The sequence below is a fragment of the Oncorhynchus masou genome, unplaced genomic scaffold, assembly GCF_036934945.1.
Source record: "Oncorhynchus masou masou isolate Uvic2021 unplaced genomic scaffold, UVic_Omas_1.1 unplaced_scaffold_24___fragment_2___debris, whole genome shotgun sequence".
Lineage (NCBI taxonomy): Eukaryota > Metazoa > Chordata > Actinopteri > Salmoniformes > Salmonidae > Oncorhynchus > Oncorhynchus masou.
The window spans coordinates 16,990-31,491 of NW_027016552.1; the positions used below are offsets into that span (position 1 = coordinate 16,990).

At 38.7% G+C, this 14,502-nt stretch overlaps 1 protein-coding gene across 1 annotated transcript; it reads left to right on the forward strand.

The window, feature by feature from the left end:
• The first annotated feature begins 3,872 nt into the window (after nt 1-3,872).
• Nucleotides 3,873-9,975, forward strand: cabp5a (calcium binding protein 5a). The gene is made up of 7 exons (XM_064964706.1): nt 3,873-3,957; nt 4,917-4,966; nt 6,277-6,307; nt 6,701-6,844; nt 7,171-7,280; nt 8,866-9,013; nt 9,329-9,975. The coding sequence occupies exons 2-7, from the start codon at nt 4,919-4,921 to the stop codon at nt 9,355-9,357; spliced, it is 510 nt and encodes a 169-aa protein (XP_064820778.1). The 5' UTR covers nt 3,873-3,957; nt 4,917-4,918; the 3' UTR covers nt 9,358-9,975.
• Nucleotides 9,976-14,502: the final 4,527 nt, after the last annotated feature.

Here is a 14,502-nt window from a genome sequence, read left to right on the forward strand (position 1 = left end):
TTTGAAGTACAAATATCAATGAGAGTGCCCATGTTTACGAATTTAGGGTTGTACCTGGTGGGTTCCTTGATAATTTGTGTGAGATTGAGGGCATCTATCTTAGATTGTAGGACTGCTGGGGTGTTAAGCATATCCCAGTTTAGGCCACCTTACAGAATGAATTCTGAAGACTGATGAGGGTCAATCAATTCACATATGGTGTCCAGGACACAGCTGGGAGCTGAGGGGGGTCTATAACAGGCGGCAACAGCGAGAGACTTATTTCATATGATGTATATGGGTCTTTCTATAAATATTGGGGCCAATGTGTGACATTGGGATGGTTAAAAAAAAGGATTTTCATGCAGTTCCATGTGTACTTAAAGGAATATATAAAAGTGAATATATTCAAATTAGCCCATAACTCTACCTATACAACAACATAGGCCTTGCAACAGTTCTCATCTGTCGAAGGAGAAGCAGACCTAAACGCAGCGTGGTGGTTATTCATGTTCTTTAATGAAATGAACTAGACATGAAATAACGAACAAAACAAAGAACGAATGTGAAAACCTATACAGCCTATCTTGTGAACACAGAGACAGGAACAATCACCCACAAAATACTCAAAGAATATGGCTGCCTAAATATGGTTCCCAATCAGAGACAACGATAAACACCTGCCTCTGATTGAGAACCACTCCAGACAGCCATAGACTATGCTAGATACCCCCACTAAGCCACACACCCAACACCTAACAACACCACAAGACAAAACACACCACAATAAACCCATGTCACACCCCGGCCTGACCAAATAAATAAAGACAAACACAATATACTACGACCAGGGCGTGACAGGCCTAAGACTAAACATCCTTTGACTTTAAGCAGGGTTCATAAAGACATTGGCAAGTCAAATTCAAGGACATTCAGGGACTTTTTTCAAGCACTTCATTGTAATTTCCAAGGACCGCAACGTTATACAATTGAATAATTTATATAATTGTATATATAAAAGGCCTGCTCGGTCCTCCTTTTCCTGTACTTCACAATCATCTCCTTTGTCTTGATCACATTGAGTGAAAGGTTGTTGTCCTTGCACCACACGGTCAGGTCTCTGACCTCCTCCCTATAGGCTGTCTCATCGTTGTCTGTGATCAGGCCTACCACTGTTGTGTCATCGGCAAACTTAATGATGGTGTTGGAGTTGTGCCTGGCCGTGCAGTCATGAGTGAACAGGGAGTACATGTGGGGACTGAGGACGCACCCTGAGGGGTCCCCGTGTTGAGGATCAGCATGGCGGATGTGTTGTTACCTACCCTTTCCACCTGGGGGCAGTCCATCAGGAAGTCCAGGATCCAGTTGCAGAGGGAGCTGTTTAATAACAGGGTCCTTAACTTAGTGATTAGCTTTGAGGGCACTATGGTGTTGAACACTGAGCTGTAGTCAATGAATAGCATTCTCACATAGGTGTTCCTTTGTCCAGGTGTGAAAGGGCAGTGTGGAGTGCAATAGAGATTGCGTCATCTGTGGATCTGTTGGGGCGGTATGCAAATTGGAGTGGGTCTAGGGTCTTTGGGATAATGGTATTGATGTGAGCCATGACCAGACTTTCAAAGCATTTCATGGCTACAGATGTGAGTGCTACGGGTCGGTAGTCATTTAGGCAGGTTACCTTAGTGTTTTTTGGCACAGGGACTATGGTGGTCTGCTTGAAACATGTTGGTATAACAGACTCAGACAGGGAGAGGTTGAATGTCAGTGAAGACACTTGCCAGATGGTCAGCACATTCTCGGAGTACATGTCCTGGTAATCCGTCTGGCCCTGCGGCCTTGTGAATGTTGACCTGTTTTACAGTCTTACTTGGGTGTGGAGAGCGTGATGACATAGTCGTCCGGAACAGCTAATTCTCTCATGCGTGTTTCAGTGTTACTTGCCTCGAATCGAGCATATACGTTTTTTAGCTCATCTGGAAGGCTCGTATCACTGGACAGCTCTCGGCTGTGCTTCCCTTTGTAGTCAGTAATAGTTTGCAAGTCCTGCCAGATTTGACGAGTGTCGGAGCTGGTTTAGTACGATTTGATCTTAGTCCTGTGTTGCCGCTTTGCTTAACGAAATGTTAAGACGTTACACTGCATTTCTGAGCGGTCTATACAAAACACTGTCCAACAGTTAGATCCTGGATTCTTACAGAGTTCAAGTTCAATGTCTAATTTAACTCATTAATGCTTAATTTATGATATAATAACAACTTACACTGCCATAAATGCAAGAAGAGAAAAGTAATGTTTTAAGTTACACGATTTTGGACAAATCCCTCAAGACACCGACCATGTCCATGATAAAGCGATAAACAGGTTTTAAATCAACTCATCAATTGTATTGAATATAGCTATGATCCCCCTTATATCTTCATGGAATGACATGAACAAATTTGGCAGATTATTATCAGTGACTTATCAACAGTTGTAACAAGTTGTCCAGTGTAGGAAATCCTCACTGTTACCCCAGTTTATGAAATCACCCATATCAGTTGTAATCATTTACCGGTTCTGAATCTGATACTTCCGGTTCTTAATCCATGTAGGTTACCTATAACAATAATAGAATGGATAAAAAAAATGGTGAAAAAGTTAAATGTTTTCAATATATACAATTGTGCAGAATATACCGTACATAATTTTACGTTGCTCTCTTGCTCTGTGTCTCACTTCTATGAAGTCGACGTACAGTCTGTGTTACTCATTTTGTGTATTTGTCGCTACAAGTTGATTTTCTAAATCCAATCCTCAAATACCCTTTCCAATGATGCCTCTGTAAACATGGGTAGGATTACAAGAAGTCTGAGGCACAACTCCACGGATGCACATTAAACATGATGATCGAACAAGCAACAACAGCACCCTATGATAAAATAATGGGTATCGAGAGCATTGAGGTAATCATTGAGCTAAAGCAACGTTTAGATAGTGATATGAATGAAAGAAAACTTTGCAAATAGTGCAGATTTTTATGAATGCATAAGAACAAATGAGAACAAGTAATTGTATCCACAGTTGTATCTAATATGTGTGCACCCCTATACTTGTATTATGTTCCTCTGTCACGCCCTGACCTTAGTGAGCCGTTTTATTTCTCTATTTGGTTAGGTCAGGGTGTGATGTGGAGTGGGAATTCTATGTTTTGTTTTCTGTTTCTTTATTTCTATGTTTTGGCAGGGTATGGTTCTCAATCAGGAACAGCTGTCTATCGTTGTCTCTGATTGGGAATCATACTTGGGTAGCCCTTTTTCCCCTCCTTTCAGTGTGGGTAGTTGTTTTCGTTAGGGGTACTGTAGACCTTGTAAGCTTCACGGTCGTTTTTGTTATTTCTTGTTATGTTGGAGACATTTGAACAAATAAAAGAAAATGTACGCTTACCACGCTGCACCTTGGTCTCATTCCAACATCCTCCTCCGCAGTCTATGTATACAGCCACCTTATGAATATTTGTTGAATGATAATGATATCATTAAAATGTCACCACCCCCCTAATTTATGAATTATGTGTTGTAGTGCAAATTTATGCTTGAAAATGAATAAAAAATATATAAATGGTATCTAATGTAAATCAATTGTATTTATACATTTGTTTTACTGTGTGTTTAAATTTGTGACATAGGGGCAGAGTTTACTAATGGGACAACCGATTCGATCATCCATGACCAGCCTTCCAAACCCTCCCCCATCCCACTCCTGTCACGCATATACCCCTCCATCCTAAATGCAACCTCAGACACACCACACCTTCTCACCATCCTCACAGAATTCAAGAGTGTCGGTCAGTCAGACAGAGAGGCAGGGCAGACTGCTGAAAGGGGGAGTGGACACATAGAGCAGAGGGGAAAAGAGGAGAAGAGAGAAAGAGGGCTATCCACTCATCTCCGACAGTAGGGATATTGATGCACATACTTGAGTGAAGAGGAAAATAAAACGGTAAGTGAATATACACCATTCTGTTTTGTTTACAAAATAGCAACATTTGCAGATAAAAAACATCATGATGATAATGCCTGCATTAATTTACTGTGTGACAGTCATAGATGCTGTATGTGGATTAAAAAGCCTACAATGGAAATGGAAAGGAAACTACAATGGATTTTCACCATGCATATAGTTTTAGTATCAATACATATGTTTTATTGAAAAACAACACACACTCTTCTCCAGAGTGACTTGCTAGGGTTAAGCGCCTTGCTCATGGGCATATCGACAGATTTTCACCTAGTCGGCTCGGTGATTCGAACCAGCAACCTTACGGTTTTACTGGCCCAACACTGTTGACCGCTAGGCTACCTGCCGCTATACTGTTAGGTTACCTGACACACACACACACACACACACACACACACACACACACACACACACACACACACACACACACACACACACACACACACACACACACACACACACACACACACGCACACACACACACACACACACACACACACACACACTTGTACAAAGTACAAAACTTGCTTTTCGTAAACTAACACTCACACTTGACTTCCCCCCTAGTAGCACTGAATTTGCTGATAGCTACTTTACTGAGGAAAAATGTTCTTACTATAACTGAGATATGTGGTTGTCGCACCTAGCTATCTTAAGATGAATGCACTAACTGTAAGTCGCTCTGGATAAGAGCATCTGCTAAATAACTAAAATGTAAATGTGAAGTACAAACACTCAAAGTACAAACATATAATTTAAATATTAACATATATAAATATTCAATCCTGTAGATCACAAAAACAGACTAGTCAGTGCAGACTAATCCTGTCCCCCCCAGTGATACCAAATACAGAAGAGTAGAGTACAATAAAGTAAAATATATTTAATTAAAGAATGACAAGGGACCTTTGCTAATCTTTGACTGTTTCCCTATCTAACAGACATGAGTTTAGGAGCAGCATGTGTCTTCCTGAGGGGAGGGAAGCATATTGTAAGTTTTACAAACATTTTATTCTAAAATATGCTGTATGTGTGGAAGTGCTGGCAAACTAATATGATATGTTGAGTGGATTGTGAAGAAAAAAAATATTATAGAGAGAGAGACATATTTATGTTTATTTATTTTCCCTTTTGTACTTGAACTATTTGCACATCGTTACAACACTGTATAAAGCCATAATATGACATTTGAAATGTCTCCATTCCTTTGTAACTTTTGTGAGTGTAATGTTTACTGTTAAGTTTTTATTGTTTATTTAACCTTTGTTTATTATCTATTTCTCTTGCTTTGCCAATATATCCCTTTGAATTGAATTTAATTGAGAGAGAGTGAGAGAAAGAGAGAAAGATGGGCATTATCTCTCTACCTGCTAGCAGGGTTGGGGAAGCTACTTTAAAAATATAGTTTACCAAGCTACCAATTTATTCACACTGGAAGAAGTTAAGCTACACTAAAGCTACCCTTAAGAAAATGTAGTTTACTTAACTAAGGTTACTTTGATAAAGTCATTCATTACATTTATTTAAAGAACAACACACATACACACACAAAAGCTTAAGGATAATTTTAGTATAGTATAGTATAACTTCTTCTAATGTGAATAGACTACAATTTGCAAGACAGATCACTTTCACAGCCATATGCTACCAAAATGTGTAATATAGCATATTTAACATAAAAACAATTTTTCAAGTGACAATTAGGTAGGTCTGATGCTGAAAAAGAAAATAAATGATTTCCTACATCACCTATTTTTGCAAAAAAATGTAGTTCCTGTAGTTCTCAACACAACTACATGTCAAAAGAGTAATTAACCAATGAAAAAACGACCTAGATTTTAATTGTTCAAATACCACTAAGCTACTGCAAATAATGTAGTTAAATTACTAGCTGAACTACATGTGGTTCATGCTCCCCAAATATTGCCTGCTAGATGGGCATTATCTTCATATATGGGTAGCTGCCATGCACATGCACTCTAACCTCTCTAAATATCTGGGCATAATCTCATTTTGGTTTGTGTCATTTTAAATCAAAATGTTGGGTGCAATAGGGAAAGTGTGAGCGCGCACGTGTGTGTGTGTGTGTGTGGGGGGGGGGGGGGGGTGTGAGAGAGAGTAGAAAAATATTAGGTGTTGTGTTATAGAGAAATATTTGCATTATCATGTATCACATGAAAAGCACACTTTATGGTAATATGTTAAATTGAAGTATTCTTCATGCAACTTACTATACCATCTCTCTAAGCAGACATTCTATCAAATCCGACATAAATTTACTCTGGTAAATACTGTTTGCAGGACAGAGAGCTGGCCGATGACGAAATTGAAGGTAAAAGAAAATTGTGTCAGCGTCATCTCACTCTTTCCATTTGTCCTCCATTCCATTTGGTCAATGTAACAGGGTTTCTAAGTTATATTAGTAACTTTTTACAACCAATTTCTAAATAATGCTCAATGTTGGTTGATTTCTGATCAAATGGAAAGTACTTTTTTATAAGATTATCCTTACAGTAAATTTCAAATGTCCATCTACCAATTAGGTTTCATTTATCATGTATCTTGAAGAAAACTCCAAAACAGTCTTTATTCCATTATAGATGTACCCTCTGAAGCAAATGAAAATACAGAGAAAGAAATGTTCCAACTTCCCCAAGAGGTTTGCCAACTCTTGGTCTCTCACAGTATCTTTAAAGACTGATAAGTTGTTCCTACTGTCTCTCAGAGCTGCGCGAGGCGTTTGCTGAGTTCGACAAGGACAAGGATGGGCTGATCAGCTGCAAGGACCTGGGCAACCTAATGAGGACAATGGGCTACATGCCCACTGAGATGGAGCTGATCGAGCTGAGCCAGAACATCAACATGAACCGTGAGTCATTAGACAATTCTCTGTTTAAAACTCAAGAAACTTTCCCAGGTTCTAGAAAATTCCCAGGTTTGTCAGAAATCCAGGTTGCAGGAATGAGGAGGGAATAAGCAGGGAGGGAATTCTCCAACTGGGGATCCTCCAACCAGGACTTCAGAAAAACCTGGGAACTTTGGGAAAGTTGCATGAATTTTGCAACCCTAGAATTAATTCAGATAAATATACAATACTGAAGAGGACCACAGTACCAGAATAGCAGTCATAACTAGAGCAAATTAAGGTTAGTGGAACTCTCATCATAATTGATTTAATCTCTTTCAATTTCCTAGTTGGTGGGAGAGTAGACTTTGAGGACTTTGTTGAGCTGATGGCCCCAAAGCTGCTGGCTGAGACTGCTGGGATGATCGGCGTGAAAGAACTGAAGGACGCTTTCAAAGAGGTGAGAGAGAGAAGTCTACACAAGTACCCTGAATAACCCATATGAAATGGTCAGGGAATTGTGCAAAGACAACCAACATGATACCCTAACAAAAAAACCGTTCCTGCTGCTCTCCCTATTCAACCATATCCAGTGGTGTAAGGTACTTAAGTAAAAATACGTACGTCGTTTTTGGGGGTTATCTGTACTTTACTTTGCTATTTCTATTTTTGACAACTTTTACTCCACTACATTCCTAAAAGAATCAATGGACTTTTTACTCCATACATTTTCCCTGACACCCAAAAGTACACGTTACATTTCTAATGTTTAGCAGGACAGGAAAATGGTCAAATTCACACACCTATCAAGAGAACATTCCTGGTCATCCCTACTGCCTTTGATTTGGTGGACTCACTAAACACACATGCTTTGTTTGTAAATTAATGCCTAACTATTGGAGTGTACACCTGGCTTGCCGTAATAAATAAAAAAAACAAGGAAATTGTGCTGTCTGATTTGCTTAATATAATGAATATGAAATTATTTATACTTTTACTTTGACTTCTGATACTTAAGAATATTTTAGCAATTACAGTATATTTAAAACCAAATACTTTTAGACTTTTACTCAAGTAATATTTTACTGTGTGACTTTCACTTTTACTGGAGTGTCACGCTGGCATAAACGATTCGGAGGCAGACGCAGGAATGCGTAATAGTTTTTTTTATTAAACCCAAATTACGGCGTGTTGTATAAAGGCACTGGGACGAAGACCAAACAAACACTTTACAAAAACACAGGGTTGAAACCCAAACAAAAGAGCGAAGAGTACCTCAAATAAATAACACATGCGCACAATGATCATCACACGGAACGAGACCCGTAACCATCTGCGCAATCCACAAGGGCACGAAAGCCCAGGTACTCACACGCACCAATGGATATTGTAACAATAATCGACAAGACCCATGGAAATCAAAGGGCACATATATACCAATACTAATCAGTGGGAATAGGGGCAGGTGTGCGTGATGAAAGTTCCGGAGGGATCCGTGACATTGAGTCATTTTCTATCAAGGTACCTTTACTTTTACTCAAGTATGACTATTGGGTATTTTTTCCACCACTGACCGTAGAAAATCAAATGCTATTTGTCACCTGTTGTGTAAACAACAGGCGTAGACTAACAGTGAAATGCTTACTAACAGGTTATTTTCCATCAATGCGAAATTAAAGAAAAAGATTACAAAATCTCAAATAAAAATAGAAACAGTGACACGAGGAATAAATACATAGTGAATAACGAATAACAATAAACGAGTCCAGTGTGCGTGCATAGAGTCAGTGCAAGATAGTTAGTTCAATATCACCATATCAAGAACATAATCCTACTCAGAACCACTTTTTCTAGTTTTGTTATGATTTTGTGTGATGGTAAGACTTTGTACATTCATACCATTCTCTTAACCAGGGTTTGGATCAATATTGTTTCAATTAGTCTGACTCTTTCATTGGAATTGTACTCTTCGCTACCTTCCGTTTAATAATATTATCTAGCTGGTTGATTATGCAAACTCAAACCCTTGCCCCCTCTCTGGTTAGTTTGATGCGGACGGAGACGGAGAGATCACAACAGAGGAGTTACGAAACGCCATGACCAAGCTGATGGGGGAGCACATGTCTCGAAGAGAGATTGACTCTGTGGTACGAGAGGCTGACAACAACGGTGATGGGACAGTAGACTTTGAAGGTAAGGAGAATTGACAATGGTCATCTAAACAACAACAAATAACATAGTCAGACGCTACAATACTCTAGACACAAACAGCAGTAACACAGATGTCAACAATGGCAGCATAGACAAAACAACATAGATGACAAAAAAACACAGCACCAATACACATTGACATTGTTGTTGTTGACCATTGAATCCTACTGTGGGGAATGAGGAGCTATTTGCAGAATATAAGTGATACAGATGTATGTATTAATGAATGAACTGTATTTATGTTTTGTACTGTATGTTTTGTGGAGTATCTTACATTCTCATTTTTCTCTCCCACAGAGTTTGTTAGAATGATGTCACGCCAGTGAGGAGGACTTCTTGGAAAAATGATTATTTCTCACACACACGTTTGTATTACTATCCTTGTGGGGATCAAACAATTGATTCCCATTAAAATCCTATTTTCCCTAACCCCTAACCCTAAGCCTAAAATAGCCTTTTTCCTTGTTGGGACCACACACACACACACACGCACGCACACACCCACACACACCCACACACACACACACACACACACGCACGCACGCACGCACGCACGCACGCACGCACACACACACACACACACACACACACACACACACACACATACACACACACACTGGGCTGCAATTGATACACAGCCACACATTAACAGAAAGATGAAATGTCTATGCAATCTTCAGGATGTATTTATGCAATTTGAAAAATTATATTAATACAATTATTTTATTAACACACATAATACAATAAAAATATATAATATGATAATTAATAACATGACCACAAATTATAAATGCTTTTTTCAAGCACATACATTGTTTTATGTCATTTGTGTATATATATGGGAAATTATGCAATTCTATTTGTCTAGCTTGTTTTTTGTTTAGTTTTTGAAGGTATTCTACAATAAATTATTCGGAAAAAAATACTTTGGTTATGCTTACCCTATGTCAAATGAGCATTAACATACCATTCTGAATCCAATTTCGGTTGAACAATCACCCGTTATCAATGTCCATGCATATGATATTTGGCAGACATGATCAAATATATGAATCTTTACACTAATGGGGCATTCACATGGTCATCGGATGTGGGAAACTTCCCAATAAGGAGGTCATAAGTCCAACATGTTTGTGATCAAGTGCTTTTAAGTCAGAACAATTGTTCAACCAATACGATTTCAGCTAGCTAGACAATAAAGTTATCCAGCTTGCTTATCATTGACAATATGGTCAAACTAGCTACATTATTCACATTTACATATTTGTAATTGTCAAAAACAAATTTATGGTAATCTGTTGATAAAGTGAAAAGCCAGTGGTGAAACGTCACAATTTGGTTAATTAACATTTTCTCTGAGTTTCCCACTTGTAATTACGATCAGGAGGGTCATTCAAGTGAAATTTCCCAGTCGGAACTACGGACTTCAGATAACTCTAATAGCATGTGAACACCCCATAAATCCAGACCCCTTATAGAGACGGTTAGAGGCAACTCAGTGTGAAATAAGAGTGACACCATCAATTTATGAATGGAGTCAGACAGGATTAACCCCTGTAAATAAACAACATGTCCACTAATCTGCATTTCTTTGAAAATCATCAGAATCTCTGTAATCTGTGTAATGGAAGTTTGGTAGAGAGCAGATGGTGGAGAAAGAAAGATGGAGTGCTGAAAGCTGGGGAGTGGAGTTACTTAACATAGCTGTCTGAAAGTGGCTTCATGAGATAAGGGGAAAAAGTTAATGTAAAAGAGTGGAGAAAGGGGGAGAAAGGCAGATACGAAGGAAGGAAGATATGAAATAATTACACATACATAGCTATTCAATGCTATACTTATACACATAGTTAATCAGTCTAAATAAAAATGATTGGAACTGGTATTGACAGATCATCAATAGGTCTTCATATTCCAACAATCACACTAAGAATTCATTTATCCAACTACTATTGACCCAACATTACCATCATCGCGATTCTATTATTTGAGTGCTGACCCTTACGTTGATTTACATAATCGTAGAGCAAAGACTTCAAAGAAACTATACATTTTGGTATAAAAAATATTTTTATGACGAGTAAGATATGACGATGAGTTTGCATAACGGAACACGTGGGTACTATGGATGCTTGGCTTGGGCAATGAAAAAGATAAGTCATTGTGATTACACTGTGGGATAAAAAAGGTTCAGGATTTGATGTTGGTTGCATAGGGATAGGAAGGACGTTTGAAGGTTAAAAGTTATTGCGTGACCGAAAGTGGACACCCTGGTGATTTAACAGAGCTCCTCTCATGCTATACAGTCTCAAAATGATGACATGGTGAGTCAATTGGTCAAAACATCGGATTTGGAGCTATTAAAAGCCGAAACACGGAACGTTTTCTTGAGCCAAAAAATCTGGCAGAGGAAAAAGTGCACTCTAAGTCCCTCCTTAAATTAAGAAGCTCTAACTTTGATTAAATTCTCACCCCCTCTTTTTTTTGGGGGGGGGGTGAGGATTTGTATGTTAATCTGACCAGTAGCATTCTAGTGTAGTAGAAGTGGGTTACGTAATTTTCTACTTGGTCTTTGCACATTTGTTCGACTCATTAGACTCGGAAGCCAATTATTTTTGAACAAGAAACATAGTGCAGCACACTGACAGTGCTGACGTGGACATTGTGTGAGACTCCGATATGGCACACTATTCCCTACGTATGCACTACTTTTGACCAGTTGTGCACTACATTGGGAATAGGGTGCTGTTTTGGATGCCAACTTTTCTACAGAGGCCTGGTAGTGTAAGATGCGTGACAGACTGGGCAGGTTATCAGACCGGGTTGACAGCTGGGGCGTGATGGCTTAGAGCACCAATTAACAAAAGTGATGTGACACCCTCGCAGAACACCGTTTCCAGACCTAATAATTTATTGGCAATTCTGTCAAACAGGCAATCTAGAAAATAAATACAGCACTTCGAAAGTGCATACACCATAGGCCTCGTACTACAGTGTCAAATTGTGGATTCATACTGAGGTAGAAAATAATACACATCTGTGATTGTAGTGAGTTTCGAAAAGGGATGCACTCCTACAGCTGCGTCAGAATGTTGTTGCGCAGATTTTTGTCACAGTGTTGGGATGGATCCCTAGGAGTCCCTTGCAGGTGCACTATAACATATTATAACATGATATTAAATACGTTATTCCACTGTACTTAATTAATTGTAAAGTTTCATGATATCAACATTTGCATGAGAGAGAGCGAGAGACAGAGAGAGAAATTTACATTTCAACTGGCATTTTTTGGCGCATTTTAAAGTAAAAACTTGATTTTCCTGTGTTTGATATATATTTCCACATTATGAGGTTGGAATAATAAAGGGAAATTGTGAAAATTATAATAATGCCCTTTGAAAGAGCTGTTTGAAAAGACCGCCTGAAATTTCAGCCTGTTTTGGTGGGATGGAGTTTTGGCCTGCCTGGTGATAACACATTGGCCCTTTAAGAATGAAATATCAAGCAATTACACAGCCAGATGACAAAGTCCATAATCCAAGTCCCTGATATAAAAAACAACACAACTATAATACTGAACAAAATGTGGGATTAATCATTTAGGGGGGAGGGGGAGATAAAAAATGCTGTAATGCTGATGGCGTGAGCCCTCTAACATCCAGGGCAGGCTTCACTTTCATTAATCCAAATTAATCTTTCTTTCTCTTGCTCGCACTCTCTCTCTCTCGTAACAAATGGCACCGTATTCCTTATATAGTGCATTTCTATAATGCACTACCATTGGGGGATAGATTTTGTTTCTTCTCCCTGTCAATTCCAACATGCCTGGATGCAACCCTGGCTACAGTAGTTTATAGTGAGTCCATCCATGACAGTATCAACCCTTACGCTCTTAGGGTCTAATCTCCTGTATCCCTGAAGCCTCTTTCTCTTTTCCTCTCTCCCTTTCCGTGTGTCCAGATTGAATTCCCTTTAAACGATTCCATTTCCTGTTAATACTTCTGAGAACGGATCATCATCGTTTTTATTTTATTTTTTACATATGACCATCCGTTCAGGGGTGTGAATACTTACACTACCGTTCAAAAGTTTGGGGTCACTTAGAAATGTCCTTGTTTTCCATGAAAACATACATGAAATTAGCTGCAAAATGAATAGGAAATATAGTCAAGACGTACGTTGACAAAGTTATATATAATGATTTTTAATTTAAATAATAATTGTGTCCTTCTTTCGTCAAATAATCCTCAATTTGCAGCAATTATAGCCTTGCAGACCTTTGGCATTCTAGCTGTCAATTTGTTTAGGTAATCTGAAGAGATTTTATCCCATGCTTCCTGAAGCACCGCCCACAAATTGAATTGCTTGATGGGCACATTTTACGTACCATTACATACGGTCAAGCTGTTCCCACAACAGCTCAATAGGGTCTGACGTCCAGTGACTGGCCAGTCTGCAGTCCAGTGTCTGTGTTCTTTTGCCCATCTTAATCTTTTATTTTTATTGGCCAGTCTGAGATATAGCTTTTTCTTTGCAACTCTGCCTAGAAGGCCAGCATCCTGGAGGCGCCTCTTCACTGTTGACGTTGAGACTGGTGTTTTGCGGGTACTACTAATGAAGCGGCCAGTTGAGGACTTGTGAGGCGTCTGTTTCTCAAACTAGACATGGTTTCTGATAATGGGCCTCTGTACGCCTATGTAGATATTCCATTAAAAATCTGCCGTTTCCATCTACAATAGTAATTTACAACATTAACAATGTCTACATTGTATTTCTGATCAATTTGATCATATTTTAATGGGCAATTTTTTCAATTTCTTTCAAAAACAAGGACATTTCTAGGTGACCCCTAACATTTGAACGTTAGTGCATGTAAATGAGATATTTCTGTATTTCATTTTCAATACATTTGTAAAAAAAAAATGGAGAGAAAAATACGTTTTCACTATGGGGTATTGTGTGTAGATGGGTGAGAGAGAAAAATGTATTTAATCCATTTTGAATTCAAACTGTAACACAACTAAATGTGGAATAAGTCAAGGGGTATGAATACTTTATGAAGGCACTGTATACACACTATATACTGTACACACTCAAACACACTACACTGACACTTTCACACAAAACCCACACACATCCACATACACTGCATGCGCACACACACACATAACACACATGTATACCAACAACACACATACACACAGACACACACATACGCATACCAAAACACAAACACACATACACACACACACACACACACACACACACTTACACTTATTATATGCTGCTGCTACTCTATTCTTCATTTTACTTGTATTACTATCTATCCTGAGTTAATAATTACATTGTATTGTATTCGGCGCATGTGACAAATAAAATTTGATTTAATTTGATTTGAGCTCGTCCATTACATTTTTCCACCTTCACCAGCCTCCACTATTACGGTCAGTCTCTCACCAATATAATAAAAGGAA

Excerpts from the sequence above, each read along its gene's own strand:
- cabp5a (XM_064964706.1), top strand. The coding sequence starts at position 4,919 with ATGAGTTTAGGAGCAGCATGTGTCTTCCTGAGGGGAGGGAAGCATATT. Across the intron at positions 7,281-8,865 it reads TGAAGGACGCTTTCAAAGAG|TTTGATGCGGACGGAGACGG; the intron begins GTGAGAGAGAGA and ends CTCTCTGGTTAG. Across the intron at positions 9,014-9,328 it reads TGGGACAGTAGACTTTGAAG|AGTTTGTTAGAATGATGTCA; the intron begins GTAAGGAGAATT and ends TCTCTCCCACAG.